Source organism: Pangasianodon hypophthalmus, chromosome 16 (assembly GCF_027358585.1).
Source record: "Pangasianodon hypophthalmus isolate fPanHyp1 chromosome 16, fPanHyp1.pri, whole genome shotgun sequence".
In the NCBI taxonomy this organism is placed as follows: domain Eukaryota; kingdom Metazoa; phylum Chordata; class Actinopteri; order Siluriformes; family Pangasiidae; genus Pangasianodon; species Pangasianodon hypophthalmus.
The window spans coordinates 8467335-8490833 of record NC_069725.1 but is presented as its reverse complement, the minus strand read 5'-3'; the positions used below and the strand labels follow the sequence as shown (position 1 = coordinate 8490833).

Genomic DNA, 23499 nt, shown 5'->3' with positions numbered 1-23499 from the left:
AAAGCACAACCATATGTCCAACACTCGAGACACCCAAGCCCAGGCTTCGACACAGTCGGCACACATGCTATTGTGGCTAGCAGTTTGAGCTTGGAGGAGTCGCAAGCACACACCCACACAGTCATAGAAAAGTACGCAACATTAAACCCACAGACATTAAAACTCCAGCCAAGCACATAGACTTCAGTTTACATGTACTTACACATGCATTGATTGCTTTTATTGGTTAATACATGGAAATCAGGCTCCTGGCTGCTTTTCTAGCTCCCCCTTTTCTCCCCCTCCTAACCATAGGCGAACAGAAACACATCTAACCACATGAGACACACAGTATGGAAAAACAGATGATGGAAAATCTCAACATAGCTCTGGTTTTGGGTCTCCCGCTCAAAGGACAAGTCATTTTAGGGACCTGAGATTGGGCACATGGATAAAGCAGTCACAGAGCCACAGACACTCCTGCAGACATAATGGGCCGAGAAATGGATAGCAGCCGTCTTGTTCCCATGTTCCATCTTCTACCTGATTAACTTCTTTGCAGTTGTTTCAAGAGTTTCCAGCTTATTCCTGTATCCAAATATTTACATTCTTTTTTCCCCTCTGATTTTCCCACCTTATCTGAAGAATGCATTAGTGACATTGTCACCAAGATTGTACAAGAGCAGCTGATAAACCCAACGCAGGCACCAGGAAAGTCCCTCTCAGACCTGAATCAGACATAATTAACCTTGAGGAGGTGAAACTGCCCTCATTTCAACATGGATCTCAAATAAGGCTGATTAAACAAGGCTGTTTTATTACCTTGGTATTACAAGCACTAACAGTTATACCACAGCACTGTTGAATTCCTGAATCTGATTAGCCAGAAGGATTTGCGCAAACTTCTATAACCACACAGCAATGAAGTACTTATGGCTGCAAGGCAAATCATAGATATATATTAATCTGTTATGTATTATATGCTGTCATTTCTACAGTAACAACTAATTCACAGACAAAAAAAAATCTGTTTATTGTTAGAGAAGTGTTATTTAACAAAGAAAAATGTATAAATGTTGCTCTGGTGAAGTTATCTTTAAGGAGGTGTTAAACCTTCATGCCTTCGTGAAAGAAGTCTTCAATCAGCATCAGCATTGTTGAAGTAAAGCTGGTCCTTTAAGTTTTCCCCCATGAGGAAAGCCTTCAGGGTGGAGGACCTTGCGCTTTCTCCGTTACGTGACAAGCTGCATTTTTTCATCTTATTAAAGCCAAGAGAGAGCGAGAAAAAAAGAGAGAGGCTGGTGAGGGAACGACTGTTTATGGCTGTTTTGAGTGAAAACTAGCACTAACTATCTTGAACTAACTTGTTTAATATTCCGCAACATTAAATATAATTAGAAATGGATATATATATAAAAAAAAAAAAAAAAAAAAAAAAGACATGGTGTTCTTTAATTTTTTTTTTTTTTTAAAGGTAGTCATTAGCAAATTGCTGTGGTATAGGAGGAATAAACACTTCGGGAAGTGCTGTTATAGGGCTTTAGAAGAAATATTTTATTGCTACACTTTTGTCGGTATCATGTTGGTGTGAAAATTTGTAAGTAGAAAGTAAATCGTTCAAATGACAGAAGACTACAAAGATTTTTATTGTGACTGAAAACATCAATTACAAAAAAAATCCCAGCTCAATGTTTTAAAACAATAAATAAAACAAAAAATAAATATACTATTAAATAAAGTACAAAACAGTTGGCCAAATCTTTCTTTTAAGTGAGAAAATGCCAATCTGTGAGGGCTGTGTATTTTAACCGCATTTCTTTTGTTAACATCATTAATGTATGGGTAGAGGCAAAACAGAGCAATATCAAACAATAAAAATAATTCAATAAAGAAATTTAAAATTGCAATTACTTTTGCTTTTTTGTGCGAGTATCCAGATATCACACTTGCAGTATAAACAGCAACAAAACTAATAATTATCCATCAATAAATTCATTTGCATTCTAGATTTATTAGGAATTAAAAGAATTCCTTAGTGAGGCACTACAAGGCCATATACCATTTCATACCAAGGCCATATCCCCATCACTATCCTGCGATTAAAGGAAAGCAAAAGTTTACCCAAACAAGTTTTGTAAAGTCTTATACAATGTAGTCAATGCATGTTAAAGCATTTCATTCTATAAAAAACCCTGGAAAATATGCATTATATTTATCATGCAAAGTAGAAATGAATGTGCCAAAAAGTACAAAATACAAAAATACAACTTGATCTTTCATTCGGATATATTACAACTACAACTGCTGGTGGAGTTCTTGCAGTTTGGCTCTCATATCATACACACAGGGAACGATTCAATTTGAAATGACACTGCAGTCAAATTATAACCTAGAACATTTTACTGAATGTCACATCAATATAATCATAAGATGAAACATGGAATAAAGAAAAGCCCAGCATTTAAGCTGAATCAATTCAGCCACTGAAATATTTTGTATATAAGTGCTATTTTTGCTCATGCTTGCTGAAAGCACAGTGAATTTTAAGACTGAACTTTAACCTTGCCATTTCTTTGAAAGCAAAGAAATGTAAAGCTACTTTAAACGTTATCATGTCAAACTTGCTTATAACCATCAAACCAATGGCCAGCCCACACTACAACAGGACCCTTTACGTCCTGCATTGTATACCCCTTTTCATAGACTGTCCTGCAATCATCACCTCCAACCTGACTGAAGACCTTCAGATTCACTGAGCTTCGTGCTAATCAGCATGTGAAAGGTCATGTGTTCAAAAAGAGAATGACATGGTGCCACAACACAAGCTAAACTGAAAGATCAGTCTAAATCAGACATGACAATGCCCACTATTACTATACCTCTGGAAGAACTATAGTTACTGCATGATTGTTGATTTAATTCTTAGCTTCTTGCAAAGTAAGCATTACTTCTCTCTAACAAATAAAACAATGTGTGTTGTAAAAATAGATTTCCAATATAAACATTTTGACTGATATGTCATTTGTATGTTTTTACTTTATCTCACCCCTCCTCCAATTTTGATATTTATATCAAATTTGCTACAAGGCTCCATTGAGATGAGAGTCCATCTTGATAGGCTGGAGGGTGGTAGAGCCCAGGTTGTAGGGCCGTCCCTGCAGCCCGAGCCCAGGGTAGCTTACAGTTCTGAGTTTTCTCAGTCAGCTAGAGAGTTGTGATGGTCCCTGTAGCGAGCTCTGTATATTCCGTGAGTGCCTCACACAGCAAATACACTCAGGGTGCTAGTCTGGTCCTTAAGTCCCAAGATACTGTAGGCGATTCTTTTTAGGTGTCCCGGCAGGCGTACGCCAATGTTACGGATATCCCTGTGAAAGAGAAAATGGGAAGGGTGTAAGAAAATAGCAGGACGGTGTGGTTTGATAGATTACATTATATACACTCAGTCCTCACCCTAAAATCTACTCTAAATGACTTGCATATCAATATTTATAATTAACACATGATCTTCAAATGTGCAAAATTAGTTATTTTATGATGAAATGCCATTCTGCTTGTCATTTCATAGATCACTAACTATCTCTGCCATAACTGAGTCATATAGCTGCACTGTATTGTGCAACTTTGAGCCAGTGTTTCCTCTCTCCAGTACATCAGCACTTTTTCTCATTAATATCTTGCTGAATGTCGCTAAAAATGGTTGAGGAAAGAAACACTTGTTATTTTGTTTTTGTGGAGCAAACGGCAAATCTAACCATTACCACTTATGTTTGAGATTGTTGAAAATGATTCTCCTAATAAACGCCTTTGTAACCGCTAACTTTTTATAGGAACAGTTATATGGCACCAACCAACAAATTAGCACCATAATCCCTAACCTTTAAGGGTTCATTGTCCTCTGAGGAAACCCCTAAATTTCTATGCAGAACCCTTCAATAGAAGGTTTCCTCGTCAAAGAAGACCCCCGTTAGGAGATGAAGAACGCTTAGCTATCCAAAGAGCCTCTTAAGTACCTTTCAAGCATTGTATTTATTGCTTTTACAACCAATCAACACTTGTATAATAGGGGAGCCAAGTAATTGTATTTTTAATTAACAGCCTTAATGATTTAACAAGGCTTACAAAGGCCCCATAGCTACCATGAATCACTGTTGTTGGAAACCGCAGCATTGGAATACTCATAAATAGTTTCTGGGCTCCCCCACCACCACTGCGTTACCAGAACAGAACAGATGGACTACTCAACCATAAAATAAAGCAAAAACCGAAAAAAAATATGACAAACACATCAAAGGCATTTCTGCTTCTCCGCACATAATTCATCCCACTTCCAAGCTAAATACACCCATGGGAGTGCAGTTATAGGTCACACGACTCCCAACTAGTGTCGACTCCCTCGCTGTAGATCACCCATGATTTTTGGGTGTCCATGAGCCAAACTTCTTCCTTGTAAGGTTTGGTACAGACACATCTTCTACCTCAATCTACACCTCTGTTAGCATCAGAATCCATCCTTTTATTGATGTATATCCTTTCCCCCTAACCCTCCTTCTCAGTTCTCATTATTCTATCCATTTCTTGGAAGGGGAGCTACACGGCCTCATGGCCTCAGCAGGGAGAAACCGTGGTTCCTGGCTGCACTAAGAACACAGCCCTTGACTGGTGCTGCGGGCGAAGGGAGGGACGATAAAGGAATAAGAAGGGATGGAGGAAGGGAGGGGGTGGAATTAAGGCGGAGCAGCCGGCCACAAGCTACCACATCCAGGCCACCAAAATATGAAAAAAAATAAACGTATTCTTTCCTTTCCTGCCACCAGATTTTCCATTCAACCCCTTTTCAGTCTCACAGGCTGTTTTCTTCTTCTCTAAACAACTCATGAACTCTTACTCGTATAGACAATTTTATCTTTTAGCCAAACTGACTAAAGCATTGATGGTCTGTGGATGTACAAGTTTATCCATCTAACCAGTGCATAAACTGCAGTCACAGTCAATAAATAATCTTTAACAACAAACACAGATACATTCTTGAAATATTACCATAGCTTTAAAAGTATCATCTTATTCAAATATGATATCACCAATGTCATACAAAGAGTTCCACCCTATCTACACAAAACCACAATAAGATACGGTGTTCATATAATCAGGGCTTGTGAGGCTACAATATTCAAATACAGTATATGCTTTGCATACTGACCGTTTGGCTGCTTCACCTATTCTGAACTACCCCATATTTTGAATACATATTTTGAGCAGAAAAAAATTTCTCAAAAAAAGCTCACTTGCATTTGTAATTTATACAGTCATTAAACCCTTAAACACATTTGAAAAACTTTGTTGTAGGGTGGAGTGGGTCACTTGTGTGCTATCTGTAGTTATGTGCTGCCATGAAAAAGACAGGATGTTTGCGCTTAAATGAACTTTGACCCATTACTTTGATCCATGCAAATGTGTGTGATAAGTCCATGCTCATAAAGTTACATTCCCACAGAATGTAAGCAATTCAGCAATACTTACTCGCTCTTCATCTGCAGCACCTGCTCCATGCTGACGATGCCTGCCATGCTGAAGTTCTCGCTGTACTGACTCATCTTAATAGACTCCAGCCATTCAGAGACAGATTTAAAGGGAGACCCGTCAGAGCCACTGGTGCTTGGAAGCCGGATAGAAACTCTAAGAGGAACACAAGAGAAAGTCAGCAGACCACAACAGGATAAGGTTTTTTTGCTTTTGCACAACTTTGTTCTTATTACAAGAGACAGACTTTGAAAGAAAAAAACCTGTTTGTTCGGTCACAGAATCTGATAAAACTGCCACTTGCATGAATGCATGGATATAGTATGACAATCAAAAAAAGGCAATTTAGTTTCTTAACTTTGCCACCACCCAGTTTCGGTTTGCTATCAGATCTAATTTCATACCTGAATCACTTCTGTAAGAAGTTATGTATGTCTCCAGCACTCTTCATTCTTTTAATGCAAAAAAAACATGCTCATGCTCAACATTCTATGCATATGAATACTAAACTTACCGTGGGTCAAAGTCTGCAATGGTCTTGAGGGAGTCAGGACTCTTGAGGAGCTTGTCAAGGAGACTAAGGATGTCCTGGAAGCGGGGTCTTTTCGAGCGATCCTGCAACCAGCACTGTAGCATGAGCTGGTACACAGCAGAGGGACAGTCCATCGGAGCAGGCAGACGGAAAGCTTCATTAATGGCCTTCATCACCTACAGTGAGCATAGTGAGGGGAAAAAAGGTTTTGCTCAGATGAAATCTCAGATCAGTGTAAGGACACTCAGTTACTGTTCAGAACTAGTGATTTGTGACCATGTGTACCTCGTGGTTGCTCATGTCCCAGTAGGGCCTCTCTCCAAAAGCCATCACCTCCCACATGACTATGCCAAAGCTCCAAACATCGCTGGCCGAAGTGAACTTCCTGTAAGCAATAGCCTCTGGAGCCGTCCAGCGAATGGGAATTTTCCCTCCCTGTAAAAGAAACCACAAACACGCTTCAGACTGAATGTTTCTCTTTAAGAAATGTCAAGGAAATAATAATTATAAAGTCTAGCTGTTAAAATAAAGATAACTGCAGTGAAGACCTGCTTGTACAAACATTCTTCCGAAAATATTTCATTAAATTGCTAGGTGAACTCTACACATACACTAGTGGTGTAAGTGCCCTCTGGGTCATCCTCCAGAACCCGGGACAGACCGAAGTCGGAAACCTTGCATTCTAGGTTGGAGTTGACCAAGATGTTGCGAGCAGCCAGGTCTCTGTGAACATAGCTCATGTCTGAGAGGTACTTCATACCCGCCGCAATGCCACGGAGCATACCAACCAACTGGAAGGACGACATTTCCCCATCATGGTCCTAAACAATAAGATAGAATGGTCTAATAAGAAAAGAAAGGCACCGTGAATGTATTTCTGTTCTTGGGTATTTCCAGTTTCACAGCCTTACCCTGAGATATTTGTCCAATGCACCATTTTCCATGTACTCAGTAATGATCATAGCATGTTTGACTGAAACACATGAAAAAACAGTCAAGAGTTGCACTAAAAAAATTTTGGAAATTAATGGAAATGAGAAAATCAAATAAAAAAATCTGATAGTTACATTTGGTAACCACACCCTCCAAGCGAATAATGTTTTGGTGGGAGAACTGGCCCATGATGCTGGCCTCACTCAGGAAGTCCTGCCTCTGCTTCTCAGTGTAGCCAGGCTTCAGCGTCTTAATGGCCACCGCTGCCTCTTTGCGTCCAGGAGCTTTCAGGATGCCTCTGTAAACCTCTCCAAACTCACCTACAGCAGAGCAGCCCCCATGCATAATACATATGGGTATCAGATAAGCCTTGCCGCACTACTGATTTCACTGTTTTCCACAGGGGGGTATTAAGTTACATTCTTTGAAGCCATCTCAGATACCATAGAGAGGAAATGGTAAACAAGGCACGTGTTTGAAAGTACCTGGAGGTGTGCACTACCCCGAAACTCTAGAGTGGTCAGTGTTTGGCTCTGGGGGAGGGTGAATATATGTGTGTGTGTATGTGTGTGTGTATGTGTGTGTGTGTGTGTGTGTGTGTGTGTGTGTGTGTGTGTGTGTGTGAGTGTTATGAGGGCCTGGGAATCAGCTGTCACACACAAAGTAAAAAGTGAAAGAGGGCCGTGGGAAGGCCTGCGGGGGAGCTCATAGGGGAAAGGTGACCATGCTGCCCTAATCTTCTCCTCTCAGGGTTAGGGAGGCCTGACCATTAAGGTATATCCAACAAATATTGAGAGTTTGGTTTAAATTTACTCTTGTTTTTGTGGAGGGGCTCATATAAATAAACCCTTGATTAATTGGTCTGTTTTTCCACCATTAGCACTCTGTTCAAACTAATGCAAGAACAGGGTCATGTAGCGGGTTAAGAAAATAATGGCAGATGCTCTCAAGGGAGGAACACACTTCCGTAAAAAATATGTCCAAACATGCAGAGCAAGAATCTGATAAGAAAATTCTTTTCTGTTTCAATTATCACTCCAGGCCGTGTGTGTTTTAGTGCTCGCATATCTCCAAATAAATAATGGATGAATGAACATTTTTCTGGGAAACTGCCCAGAAATGTACCAACCTGCTCCTATGACTTTCTGCTTGGTGATGTGACTCGGATGGATCTCACTGGCAAACTTAAGCACAGCTGTGTTGGGGTCTTCATATGTATGAGGATCAACATAAGTCTTCAGAGGCTTCAGTTGCTCTGGAGAGGAGAAGATTTACTGAGATTAGTAAGGAAATAAAGAGAGAGGACAAATAGGGGGGAAAAAAAGCTTTCGAGTTTCTTATATTAACCTGGGCTGGAGAAGTAGGCGTCCTCCGGTCCTTGCCTTGTGTGAGAGTTTTTTCGGCTGCAGAAATAAAGACTCAATGAGTGAAACATTTCTTTTCATACTTAAAACTTAAAAGAGGGCCCGGTTTCAGGGCTGGCTCCATTCAGTCGAGGAGAGCTTTGATAAAAAAAAACTGTGTTTGCCAAGTGGTGACAGGGGTCTAGGTTATCAGAGACAACTACCAACGGTTTGGGTCACCTTCACATAGCCACTACAGTCTCACACCTAAAAGAACTAACCTCCTCTTATCTGGCACAATGTCCGGCCCCGATTAATTTCCTTTCAAAACACGTCTCTAGTTAAAGCACTCTTTGAGCAGTTGTATTCAACAACACATTCTTTACTCTGAGTGGTAAGGAATGGATCTAGATAAAGAGAGAGCGAGAGCTATGAAAAGGACGATACTGAATGGGTTTGGACATCTTGGATCATGCAGAGAAAAGCAGAGGGGGTCATGAAGGAGCCAAGTGAAAGAGACAAAGCTACAGTGTAAGAAAGAGAAATTGTTTCTAACCGTTTGCGCAGGAGCAGGACCACCAGCACGATGAAGAGTATGGCAACTCCTCCGACCACTGCTCCAAGAATCACTGCTGTGTTCCCCACTGTAAAAAAAAAAAAAAAAAAAAAAAAAAAAAAAAAACACACAAGAAATAAAAAAAAACATTCATGCAGGGTCTGAATAAAATATTGGACCAATATTATCATCATACCAATTATATCACTTAAATTTATAAAAATGCAAATCAAATCAATGGAAGATTTGACAACACAGTAAAATTTCATTAATTTGAGCTCTGTTCTGCATTTTACCTTCTGGCAGTGTTGAAAACTCCTCCTCGACACTGTTGCTGCCCACATTGCTTTCAGAGCTAAGAGCTTGGACTTGAAACAGATAGACTGTGGAAGGAGAGAGGTCACTAATCTGAACAGAGTTCTTCTCCAGCACCAGCACAGTGTACGTTTTACCGGTCTTCGTCTCATCTTTATCCTGAAGAGAGTTCAAAAGTTTGTTAAAAGGACAAGCTCATTGATAGTCAAAATTATGATCTGTAATTGCCATACTCCTGACCTTCTCGCAGTACATGAGCTTATAGTGGATGTTGCTGGGGTTGGCTCGGCGAGACACGGACCAAGACAATGACAGACTCTTAGCGCTCCTTTCTACCAGGCGCATTCCAGTGACAGTAGGAGGCTCTGTGTGTGACATGAAAAATGATGACTGAACCACTGTACAAAACCAAATCTTTCCACAGTCTAATGTAAAAGAACAAAGGCAGCAAATGGTTATTTTAGTTAACCAAATCATTACAACTTCTTACTTGGCAAACAGTTACTAGTTGCGCAGTAAGAATGGAATTAAGTAAGTAAGTAAGTAAGTAAGTAAGTAAGTAAGAAATTTTTCCAGAGCCTAAAAAAGTTCAATATGGTGTTCCACAAGGTTCTGTTGTAGGTCTGCTATTATTCTTCCTTGGGACATGTAACTGGACATTAAAATACATTTCTGGACATGTAATAATTAAACATGAAAAAACCCCTTGAACATGTAATTTACGAAACACAGTGCTGGCTTTAATTCTATGTTACTGATACTTAAAATACATGATTTTGCAGTACCTTTCATATATGTATAGTTCTCTTACTATATTTATATTATTAAGTGTATAAATAAGTATATTATTTATATTATTATATAAGATGCATATGATATGATCATATATGACATAAGATACATATATCATCATCATCATCATCATCACCACTATTACAATGCTGACCTGTGTAGTGCAGGGCAGTGCTGATGGTGCTGGTGGCTCTCCGAGAGCTGAGATGGGAAACACCACTCCGAGCCTCCACTGTGAATGTGTAGTTCAGATGTGGCTCCAGCTCACTAACGATCACGGTGGTCTCCTTTATGTCAGTACTGCCTGGCTCATAACGCACCTTCTCTCCGCAGGGCTGACACACACTGCCCTCGCAGCGCTCACATACCACGGTATAGGTAATATCAGAGCGTCCTCCTGTGTCTCCCGGGGGACTCCAGGACAACTCCAGCTTGCCAATGGCCATCTGGGCTGTGGTAGCAGCCAGTGTTTTAGGAGGTGAAGGTAAGCCTGTAAATTATAGAACAATAAAAAACATCAGCCATGCAGTGAATCAAGCTCTAGCTCATGAGAATCTCAGCAACAAGACAAGAATATGGCAAAGATCTGCGAATGGGAAGCCAGTACTAATCGGTCAAGGTGTTCATTAGGATAATTTGTTGGGATGCCACATCATGAAGTCTCACCTGAACATGCAGCTGTCAGGGGGTCCTCTGGGGCTCGGTAAAACCCCTCCAGGCAGGGACAGCTCAGAGCGCCAGGACTCGAGGGGTGGGTGTTCTTTGGACATGGCTCGCAGGCTTCATTGGACACTGAGGCCTTAAAGAAGCCTGGCTTACACTCTGTTAAAAGATCAAACCATACAAAACTTGGATAAGGAATAGAGCAACAATCCTTCTTTGAGAGTGTCTTAAAAACTCCATAATATATAACTTTTCAAATTCAATCTCTTTTGAAGCCTCTCCTCCCTCTGTCTAGATTTGCTTTTGGAAGAAAAGTACAAGAGTGTACAAATGAGACTAAGTATGGCAAACAATTTTACCATCCCCCATTTTCTGTGTGTACAAGACCAGTCATCCCACATTCCAGACTTCAATATTAGACAAGTAAGTTGAGAGAGCAAACTGAATAAAACCAGCAGACGTGTCCATCAACACAGATTTACAGGTGTCAAGGCTTCTGAACAGACATCCTATTTATGTTCTCACTGCAACTAAAGAAAACTAAACATCATATGACATGACTGACACAGATGGCAAAGTGTAAAGTTTACAAACTTAAACTTATTCATACAAGCATACATTAAACTGTACAAACAGGAAGACAGAGAAAAGTCTCCTCTGTTCAGTCTAAAAACATTCCACCAAGTGCAGGTCATGTCCTTCCTCTGTCCACTTCCACATCTGGATCCCCTCCAGCACATACTCCTTCCTCCACTGTACTGCTTACATGCCACTGGGTTTAGACAGTTCTCTGACTGTCAATTTCGCAAAAGCCAACCCAGAAATCAGCATCTGTACTGCTGCACAATAATGAGATTGCATGATTGAGTAATTTGTGTGTGCATATGAGTGTGAGTGTGTGGTATTGGAACATGTCCAAAGGTACAACAGGAGTGAAGATAAAATATTTGCAGAGTCAGTGTTGGTTTCGATATGAGGGCAATTTAAAGAAACTTGACTGAGAGGAAGAAGTGTCAATCATAGAGAGGAAACATTCTCATTCATACAGTTTAGAGATAAACATTATTACAACAAAAAGAAGCTTATACCAAATCACTGTTTCCACTTCCTAGTGCTTTTTGTTTAAACAACCAACAATATTCATTACAAAAGTATGCCACTACTTCCTCCTCCAGTGCTTGGTGTCAGCTGTGACTTTGTTTTGGGTTGGGCCACTTGCTCAAACAGGAGGGGTTTAGCCGAGGTATACTTTACCTCAAACATACGAGAACATGCTTTCTCCAATTTCAAAAGATAATTCTCAGCATGAAAAGAATTCAGCGTGGCAACCTAAAGGCAGTCAAGGCGTTAGCAGCTCCTCCTTTCAAGTCCAATCGTTGTCTTGTTTTTGTGCCAGCTGTTCTTGAGACTTTACTGCAACTTGTTAAGGCGACCCTGCGTGGAGGTGGGGATGGAGAGAGACAGAGGGGCTGACAGAGGTGGATGGAAGGGATAACGATTCCTGCTGGGACTGGAGTAAAAAGAGGGGGAGTAGGTGGGTGAGAGAAGAAAAAGACCCGACTTATTCACCACCAAGGGGGCTGAACAGCTGCTGCTGTGAACCCCAATTCACACAGTCACAGCCTCCGCCTCTCCAGCCGTAATCCCCTGAATTCTTGGGTCCCCCTTGCTTGCTTTTGGACGCATGCAAGTGTCTGGCATGGGCATTCACCAGTTCAGACAACAGGCACAGAATGCCGCTCTATTCAGCTTTAGGGAAAACACTTGTTGCAAATAGTGGAGATGCCACATGCCACATGAATATGTGGGCTGCCTTCTTAACGACGTGGAATAAAACCTGCCTGCTGTTTTTGTGAGAGCAGATATGAAGTGTTTAAGGTGGAGGTTTTAACCTATTTATTAGAATTCACAGAGGAAACAAAAGTAAGAATATCCTGAGTGTTCACTTCAAAAGGGGCAGTCTTAGGAATGATTCCATTTAAATTCGATTCAAGTCCAAAATCTCAGGTCTATGACCTGGTATAACTCTCTCATAACATTTCACTTTCCAATCTACAATACCGAGAGGGGCTTTGTCTTTGTGCACTGGACACAACAGGAAGCAGGAAGCATGAGGCTGACGCTTTGCTTCCTTCCGAGGTCAGCCAATCAAAGCATGTACATGCTCAGCAGGAGAATGTTACCCAGACTCTGCAGAGATGGAAAGGGGATAGAATTTATTGGCAAAAACACAAGGAGAGGTCAGAGGAAAAGTATGGAGGTATGACTTTTGAGGAACACAAATTACATCTGTGTAATACAGACTTCCCAGCAGGTCAGGGTAAAGGTGAGTTGTGAATCTGGGTTCTGCAGACTATCAGCCTGTTTGGCATCAGGGGGATTAGGCCTTAAGAGGCTCTGAGTGACTGTTTGTTTATTGTGACAGTAGCTGAATCCTGTTCTCCGGTGGCCTATCAGGATCTGGGAGCTATGTGGGTTGATTGGGGCGGTCACGGTGAAGACGGATGAGCTGGTGACATTAACGGATGGATGCACGGACGGATGGCGGGTGGGAAGGGGGTGAATGAATGAGTGTATACATGCTGGCTGAACAACAGGAATCCCTCCAGGACAGGAGTTAGACGGGAGTGTTTCGCATAAGAAAAAAAAGACGGGAAACAAAAAGCTCAGTCATTCGATTCTGCACTCGGGAGGGCTTACATGTGGCCCCAGGCAGCAATGAGTTAAAGTGTCCTGCTCTACTGGGAGCTGATGGCCAAGTAAAACAAACAGAGCAGAGGAGTGAGTGAGGAGAGTGGCCAGGGGCCTGGTACATGGTGGGAGGAGGTTAAATCCAGAAGTATGGGCGGTGGGGGAAAAGAAACACAAATATATACTGAAATGCACTGAATATATAGATGGGGTAAATAAAGAATCAAGATTAGGACAATAAACAGAGAGATCATAATTAGATTTTTTTTCCCTCCGAGACTATGAAATTAAATACTGAACTCTGTTCTCTTTGAGTTCACTATCAGTGAGCATCTACTTCTGTGGTAAAGACAGAGAGTTCCTGAATTTTTTTGAAGTCTTGGATCATCCTTGAGGTTCACAATTGTGATTGTATTGACTGTGTTATATTTCTTATCTTCTCTTCTGTCAGCATGGCCTGTTAGAGCAGTCATTTGGTCAATGAAGACAAAGACATGGCTGTGGTGCGGGGGTCAGCTGTAACATGAAGCCAGGAGGACGCAGGAGATTGAGGAAGGTGCTAGGTATGTTGAGAGCATTAGTCCAAAGGATTATCAGCCCAATGGACCAGCTATAAGAGAATTACATCTACGCTTTACAATTCCACTTGGTCTTTCATCTGGTCGTTAACGAACACAATAAATGCTCTAATCCTTTTCTTTTCACACTTTTTACTCCTTCTAAAGGAGGTGAAGGAGTGAGAGAGAAGTAACAAGAGGAAGATGAGTGGGAGCAAAAGGCTCAGGTAGAAGGGCTGGAGGATTTATTAATTAACAAAAGGACTTAATACAGACTAAAGAGATTACTGAATCACAGCAGAAGATTTTAATGAGGTTGCCAAGACTTACCAAGAAATAATGCTTCATTACAGCCATCTTTACACATATCTTCCAATCTCCTCAGATTCAGACAATAGGACAGGAAGATTTGGTAATTATCTAGCCATAAGGGATCGAACAACAACTGAATATGCAGCAGCTACACAATAAACATTGTGGTTTAGATAAGTTTGCCAGGTTTTTGTGAGATAAAGCTTCATTGTAGTTTATTAGGAAAGACTTTTCGTAAGCACTTTCCTCAGATTCAAATGCCTGCTTCAAATACCAGTGTAACACACAGTACAAGGCCAAGCAAACAAATAAGCAAAAATTCTCTAATAATTGAAAAATAAATCAGTGAATGAAAGCAGCAAATGAGTTCAACAATAGAAATCCCTGAGCCGACGAGTCGGAGGGTCAGGGAGGATTAGCGGGCCTCCGGTTTCCGCTGTAGCTCGTCCTGTTGGGGCCACGCGGCACTGACGTGGGGGCAGGAAAGTGCTGATCTCACACCCCAACCGCATAATGCACTCTGTGCATACACAGAGTCTACCCCCATTATATGATTTCCCACACAGGAAACATGTCCCAAAAGGACTCACTTTTTAAAACCCTAAACTAAATACCCTTTAATACCCTAAACAATACAAACACACCACACATTTTCAAGACATACACAACTGGCAATAGTTTTTTGTGGAAAGCAGGAAGTGCCAATGAATCAACGCTGCCAAATATCATCAAAACTATGTGCTACTTCAATAGGGAAAAATCCTGACACTTTCCCCTCTTTCTGATGACTCATTTCAGGACAGAAAATTTTTCTCTCCTCCCACTTCATCAAAAATAACTGACTCCAAATAAGTATGCATTTTTCAAAAATTAATCTTTAGCAATACAGGAAGAGAGCCATCATGTCAAAATAAGCAGAACAATCATCATTTCCACGCAATGTGCTTTGATATGAGAACTTGTCACTCAGATGGAGCGGGATCAAAGACTGCACTTTCATATGAGTTCCCCTCATTAACCTGTCAAATGAAGTTAACATTGCCTCAATCTGAAATATCTAAGCTGTGATCTTGTCATATAAACAGAAATTGTGGATCTGTATTTAACACATGGGTAATTTCCACTTGCTTAAAGTGTTGCCCAATTGGAGAATAGAATATTAGCCTTAAGGAAAGGTGGGACTAATTATAGGTCAAACAAGAGCAAAAACCTTAAGCATCAGAGATCACCATTGTGCTCGACATATTTCCCAAGCTCTCGTGAGCACATTGGGTGAGAAGCTGATTATATTTACATGCTAAAAGAAGCACAAGCAAATCCTCAGATTTCAGCTCTGCTCCAAAGAACAAAATGCTATTCAGACTCATCTCTCCATAGTCTACGCAGCTCCCTCACCTTTCACCTCCACAGATCGGTGAAACAATGTGTTCCGTGGGCCGGTAAACTTTGCATACAGCCCAGCATGAGGGCTGCACTTATAACCAGTTTCGGGTTCATTTCTTTATCCCCCTATTATGCTGCAGATCCACGGCTCTTCTCGCCGCAGGGCTCCAGAACAAACATTGTCTAAAGACTTCAGGGAAATGGCGGGGTCAAACTAACAGAAGAACTCAATCAGTGGCTATTTACAAGCACCATAAATTTTAACTCTGCTCCTCATACAAGTGATCTGCAAGTACGCAACTTAAATGTGTGCATCTCTAAATCTGTATGAACATTCATGATTTTATCATGGTGTTGTATATTCCCTAAATGTTATGATTATAGCAAATGTTATGATTTATGCATAGTTTACACAATTTACATAAACGTACATAATTATAAGCATCTGTTTACCTCTGAGATGCAGACGAATAAGCAAAGTTGTTTATTTATTGTATAATATTTGACTTTTCCAGAGTAGGCCTAAATAGTGTAAACTGGACCAAATGAAACTGGATGTACATGTAAGTGTTGCTTGACCTAAACCTGGCCTCAAACACCAACGGTACATGAGCAAAAATGTTCAATATCATTCACATGGAGTGAGCTACAGTATTTGTTTTAACCCAGGTTCTTGCAAACAGATTTTGAAAATGCCTGGTCTCTGTTGCCTGCAGTCATACAACTTTATAGTACTTGTGAAAAAAATAGAAATGCAATAAAAATCTCAGCATAGCACACTCAACACATATAGCTCAGAAATTGCCTGGGGGAAAAAAAGACAAGCCTGTTTTAATTGTATTTGAATGGACTGTGTTTGTATTTAGCCTGTTACTACTTGACCACTGTTGAAACTTATTTTTAAGATTTGGTTTAAATCTTTAAATCTCTGGTTTAAGAATTGTCACAGAGAGAATAGCTTACACAAGCCAGAAAAGGTTCTTTAAAGTAAAGCTATAATAGAATAATTTTTTTCTTTTCTTTTTTTTTTCTACAGAGGACCATTGAGACTTTGTTGATATTGATAGATTTTAATAATCTATAGCCTCTTAAAGAGGGGGAGATGGTAATTAAATTTACATTTGAATGTTAATATGGGTGAGTGGTGGGTGGAGGAGGTAACAGATGACAGTAGACATGACAGTAGACATAACACAGATGCGACACTAGATGTACAACGGGCATGATACATGTTAGGACGAAAGAAAGAAAGAAAGAAAGAAAGAAAGTAAGTTTGTGTATGTGTGTGTGTGTGATTTAGTTGCATGTGTTTGTGAATATTAAAGCTATTAGAATAGCAGAAGCATTTTTGATTCCATAAAGATTTTCCATAATTATCTAAACATTTTTATTGTTAACATGATAACAGAATAATCATTTTTCTAGCACAAAAATGAATCCACATAGTGGTTACATTTATATGGTGGGATTTTTTATAGGCCTAAAGCCGAAAACATTTGTTTAACTACTCGTTTTATATTAAATCATTGAACTGAGGTAAATGTGTGCAGACTTCATTCTTCAAGGGATTTTTTTAATCCTCTGTGGCAAAATTGTTAAGGATCCATCAATCAAAAGGTTCTTTAGAAAACCAAAATTGGCTCCTCTATGGAACTGTGGCTAGGATTGTGTCAGACTAGAAAAAATTGTAACTTTTTTTCTTTTTAAACTGGTATTTTAATGTTATACGCCCTTAGGAAAAACTGATAAAACCTTAAGGGTTCTTCGGTTTTTTCCCCTGGGGGAACTATTAAACATCACATACACAAGAGTGCTTCTTTATTAGATAAGGTTCCTTTAGGATGCCAAGAACCTTTCAAGAACCTTTTTTTTTTTGTCTTGCTCTTTCATGTAACTTCTTTCTAATTACCAAACAATTTGTCAAATTCATTTTGTCAAACACAAAATATTCCAGCAACATTACCACTAAAACAGAGATGAAAGAAAAAAAAATGGTTACAGAGCTGCAAGCAAACCTAGCACTTAGTGTTCTTACACTTACATCCGCACCCAAGTCAATTACAACCCAACAGATCACTAAACCACGCATCAGAGTTTCCACTTAGTCACCATCCGCTTTAATTCCAGTAAAAGAAGAAAAAGAGAAAAAAAAATAAATTAAAGTTAAAGACCTTCTTTAAAAAGGAATACAAATAACAGCCTGAAAGATTCTGGATCATTATGCCCAAACCACTCGCTTTATTCCTCCTTGTGCACCTACAATACGGCGGCCAACATCCTTTGGTGGCTTCCAGAAACTATAGTTATTTGTTCAACTGAGCATCAGAGGGCTTTATGGCCTGCGACAGGGCGTGGGCACACTCCACTTGTCTTGCGCAATCTAAGCAGTAGGTTGGGCAGCTAGGCTTTGTGTGGTCAACTAAGGTATGTGTGTCTTTATGCCAGGGAGGATTATGAGCATGGAATGGTGTGTTTTATTGGTGGAAAAGTGTTAGTGTTAATACTGAAAGGAGTGTTTGGGGTCACCGCTACTCTGTTTAGGTCCATTCTGCCATCTCGTTTGACTGAAGGCTGTCACACTCCTTTACCCCAATCTCGTTTTGAGTGCCCTCTATTGCTTGCCCTTCCTCATACATCCATCACAGAGTGGCGGAACTGGCCTGGAGCTCTCCATGGGGAATTCCTCAGGCTTGCAGTAATCAGGGAGGCTTCTTGGTAAAACTAACAGGAATGTACCACAAAAGGTGGGGGCAAGTGGGACCGATAGCTGGAGCTGAACACTGAACTACATTGTTCTGCAACCTTAACATTCCATTCCCCAACCTTTCCATCATTCCCTCCCTCGTGGTCTGTGTCAACCTCCATATCTCATGATAGACACCAGCACTCTTGCTTTTCTCCTTTACATTAACATGTCTTAATACCTCCCAGAAAACACAGAATTAATTATGGACATCTCCAGAATTGAGAAAGATCTCAATTATCTGAGTAACTGTATTGTTAAGGCAGTATTACCTGCCTCTGCAAGAGTCACAGTTACAGGAAAAGCTTTGTTAAAGTGCTAGGGTTTGCATACATTTGTAATGGAATCATTCTGAACAGGTCCCAGCATGCCAAGACTCCCGTGGACGTTTCTTTACTCACAGAACACCTGAATGTCAAATGACTAAGCTGTTTCTAGAATAAAGAACCATGGAAAACAAAACACACAAGAAAAGAGAAGGAGATATGCTCTAAAGCAAGTTTTAAGCCAATGAAAATCTCCTGCCTTGAGCAAAAGCATTTGCTAAAGTCACTGACAAAGAATGCTGGGGTTAAGGAGGTAAGAATTACAACTGTAAAGAGAAAACATCTCAATACGCAGTACACTTTGCTTTCAGATAGTGAACATATAAAAAACATAGTAATAAAAAATAAGTGGGGGATATATATGAAAGAGAACAGTCTTAAAATAATGTGAGATTAAGAGCCCTCAATGATGTATGGCTTAGAAAGGCATGTTTTGTTGTCTTTTGTGTTGTTGCAATATGTGGTTTTTTCTTATCCTTAACTTAGATTGACCAGAAAAAATATTTTATGGGGGGAAAAAGCATATGCTATGGCACCAAAATAGAAATAGTTATTCACATTTTGCTTATAGTCAAAGCTGAAGTGGTAGAATGCTTGAGAAGGAATTCCAGCCATTTTACTTGCACCCAAGGCAGTATGAACTGTACGACTGTAGAAAACCTCATAGCTGTCTAAAACACACAACACTGTAATAAATGCAAATGCCACAAATCATGTTGTGCTCTCTTTAATTTATATCCCTAACCAAAACCATTGCTTAAATGAAACTCAGACTTCACAGCTGGCAGTCGGGTAGAAATTATATTATTCAGACCAAAGGTCTTACCTTGGCATGTGTCGTCCACAACTTCATATCCCGGGCTGCATTGGCACTGGCCCACGGGAACCACCCATTCTCCATCCACAGTGCAGTAAATGCGTGGTTGGTCCTCACTCTCAGCGTTTTCCACACAAGCCCCAGCCACCTCCCGCAGCGCCTGGTTCTCGCCCCCTGCCACCGCCACTGTCTCAGGGAACGCTGCCAAGCTCTTCACTGTGGCAGGACATGTTTTGTAGTAAACCCTTACAGAATAGATAGCTACACAAGCCCCAATGTCCTGGAAAGCCAAGTAAAAGCCCTTGTGGGAGAGATTCTCCACCACCTTTGTCTCTGTGTTGATCCTCATATCTCCGACGCCAGAGATTTCATCGGGTGCAATGGTTGCAACCTTGCGAAACTGGCCCTTACGGAAGCTGGTGCCAATGTCAGCATCGGCTTCAGAAGTGTACAGGTTGAAGGTTTCTTTGCAGGTAAGCGAGTCTGCGTTGAAAGAATTGCAGTCACGCACAAGAAAGCGGATCTCCACAAACACCCGTGTGGCGGTGGGGTGGCGCTGGATGAAGGTGGTGCGCAGCCAGTTGTCCTGCTCTCGTGCTTCCACATTGCAAACAAAGTAGTTATAGAGCAAGGTGCCATTAACAGCCTGCTGGCCTATCTCCCACTGCAACCAGAAAAAAAAGGGAAGATTTAACTAAGAAACATTCAAAACCAAGATTGCAGAGGAGTAACGGATGAGGGCAAAAATAACACAAAATGGCCTCAACATGGAATTTTAAGTACTACTGAGGACACTGGATCTTTACCCATCATCCTCTAGCAGAAAATAGCATTTCATTCCACCTACACTAAATAGTCTGATGTAACTTGGGGTAACATCTTTTCAGAGGCAGTTTGTGGGATTTTTTCCCCTCCGCATGTTGCCACTGTGCCATTAATTACAGGAGAGGTGGGTTATTTTCACAGTGTGTGGCACCATAGTAAAACGGCCCACACCATGCAAGTGCAGAGCAAATGCTCATATAAAAGCTCGCTCCCTTCATCAACACAATTCATCATGTTAAAGGACCCTTATACTCTCTTTAAATGCCAGGCAGCTCATTAAGTGTGCAATTAAGCCTCTATAAGGCCCAACCATGCTAACTGCTTGCCATGTAAAATCCGCCAAGATCCAGAGCTTTTTCCAAACTATCACAAGCCATGCATTTGTTCTAAATTTCTGTTCAAGGGAGCATGTTAAGAATTTGTTAATGATTACAAGACAAAACTTGTCCCAAAATCTTCTTCCTGGTATGAGAACAATTTGAATTTATGAGCAGAATGAAACAAGACACATAAAGCATGACGACTAAAGCACATGGTAGCTAGGAATAGACAGGAACAGAGATATTATGAAATTTTATATATTATTATTATATATACACAATTGAACATGATTGTTTGCACCTCACTAGGACAAAAGATAACAGAATTTTATACCTCCAAGTCATAAGCGTATAGGTTATCACATATGTTCCTTCATTAGGCCTATTATCAGTAATTAAAAAACAGTCGAATAGTGTATGTTAAGATGGAAAAAAAAATAAAAAATACAAGTTTGCATCTCCCTTTCTGAATCTGATATAAATATTCCACAACTTGCATGTCTTTATAACAGCTTCCAACCTCTTTCGAGCCTCTCAGTCGCAATTTTCACACACTGCCTTCTTCAGATCAGGTCTGGAGACTGAGAAGGTTACAAATAATGGATTTCTTGCTTCTGATTTTTTTTTAAACTTTTTATGTTGATTTTGCTATATTGATTGTTGTTACAGGGTGCACACACATTTTTTTTATTCCTGGAATCGTTTGTAGATAAACTGTGAAATAGAATCCGCAAACCATGAGGAAGGAAAACTTTACCACTCAGATGTACAGGTATAAATAGACAGGAAGCATGGTATAAGTTTCCATGAGCATTTTTGCTTCCCTAAAACTGTTAAAAGTGTCAAAACTCAGGTTTTAAAAGCTCCACATGCACCCAACTCTAAATGTTAATGACACCCTTATAGCTCTGCTCAACACAGGGCTTTAAAACCACAGCCAGCATGGAGTAGTAAAGCTGCAGGCCTGCTTTCTTCTCCCAGGAGAAGTACAGACATGTCTGAGAGGGAGAGGAGCTACTGCACAAACCCACACAATCCGGTGATTAATACAGCCCGGAGAAAGCCTGAAGGAATCAAACTGAATCCGAATAAACATCCATTAGTGTTTTGCCGCAATGTAATGTGCGATCATGTGAAATCTGTGTTACTCACCCCGTTCTGATCAGGCCATGTCAGCCAGCCCAGCTCTCCCCCGGATGTCACCATGTCCAGCAGCACCTCTGCAAGAACAAACCAGAAATGAAAATTTCCTAATAAATCCAGATAAATCATCAGCAGGTAATTTTATTCTTCATTTTAAAGGAATGCACTGCGGGTAAATGTTATGCAACATGTCAACTCTGATCGATAATAATAATAATAATAATAATAATAATAATAATAACTATTTTTGATTTGTGCGCTTTGCTGTTTGACATTGATAGTCTACTGTGATTTCCTTTTTATACAATGACAATACATACAAACACACTTTTCTCATACAGGCTGCGGATTTCTAAACCTGGATAAAACTTTTCACTCTTAAACTGTAAATAGTAGTAACTGTGCGCGCGCGCGGCTGACAGCGAACTCAATGCAAGCGCAAGCGCAGTTGTTGTTGTTGTTGTTGTTTTTTAACCTTGAGTAAATCACGCTCCACGTCGCAGCTCTAACCTTTAGCTGAATGTTAATCTGAATGTTACTTGGCGTGGCGCAGTGACTCCCAGCCATGTGAGTGAACCCACATTCACTCAAAAGTTTCTTTTCTTCTTTTAAAAAAATCCAAAATGTTAACTTACCTTCTTTATTTTGAAGTGAAATAAATACGCAGTTCATAAATACACTGACGAATAAAATTCGTTTTATCCGCCGGTAATCCATTCCGTGTCCGGAGTCAGAACAGAGCTCTGAGGAACTCACACTGCAACTAGCTGCTCTACCAGTTGCGCTTATCGGACTCTCATTGAGAAACGCTCAGAGCCAGAAACTCCGCCCCCTGGAATGCTGAGAACGTTTTTATGGTAATGGGGTGTGGCCCCGGGAAAGTTCCCCGCCCACAATCTGTCAAAACTTAACCTACCTGTAGCCTGTAATTTGCACCCTTAGCTTCTGGCCAAGTTCAAGCAGTTACAACTGAACAAGAGCTGAGAACTATCTACACTTGAGATATTAGAAAACTATATAACTTTTGTTTTACAAATGGTCACAAGCATTATTTAAGTATCTATCTATCTATCTATCTATCTATCTATCTATCCTAGTCAGAAGGTTTTGCATCCCCATGATTTCGAATGGAAAAAAGAAAACTCTATATATACACTGTGTGTGTGTGTATATATATATGTGTGTGTGTGTATATATGTGTGTGTGTGTGTGTGTGTGTGTGTGTATATATATATATATATATATATATATATATATATATATATATATATATATATATATATATATATAAAACAAAGCTGCAAAGGTTTGCACTCCATTAATTCGGAGCACGAGGGCTCACTGAATGGTTTGATGAGCATGAAGTTGATGTAAATCATATGCTGTGGCCTTCACAGTCTCCAGTTCACAGGATCACCAACAGAACACGTGTGGGAGATTTTGGTCCAATGTGTCAGACAGTGCTCTCTACCACCTCTCCACCATCATCCTCTAGTTGAAAGAATATCTTTTGGAAGAATGGTGTTCATCTCTCCTGCAGAGTTCCAGTGAGTTGTAGAATCTACGCCAAGGTGTTCCTAAGATATGTTATGTTATTTTTCTTTAATTTGTCACCCGGCTGTATGTCAGGAGGAATTTGCAGTGGCAAACATACCATTTGGCCATCTTGTTACCTAATAAAAAAAAAGAAAAATGTAAAACCTAACTCACTAAATAACCTTTTTAAAACAACCGTTAACAATTTCTTCATTC

The 23499-nt window shown here is 40.3% G+C and overlaps 1 protein-coding gene across 1 annotated transcript; it reads right to left on the bottom strand.

Annotated features, from left to right (window-relative positions):
- Positions 1–1601: 1601 nt before the first annotated feature.
- Positions 1602–22552, bottom strand: epha2b (eph receptor A2 b). Its single transcript, XM_026920544.3, has 17 exons — positions 22383–22552; positions 21757–21824; positions 19469–20123; positions 10634–10789; positions 10122–10457; positions 9416–9540; positions 9157–9334; positions 8861–8948; positions 8309–8364; positions 8091–8216; positions 7096–7281; positions 6940–7001; positions 6640–6849; positions 6314–6463; positions 6011–6204; positions 5497–5652; positions 1602–3344 (listed from the first exon to the last, which is right to left on the bottom strand). Exons 1-17 carry the CDS (start codon positions 22462–22464, stop codon positions 3236–3238), a joined length of 2937 nt encoding a protein of 978 aa, XP_026776345.2. The 5' UTR covers positions 22465–22552; the 3' UTR covers positions 1602–3235.
- Between the last annotated feature and the right edge of the window lie 947 nt (positions 22553–23499).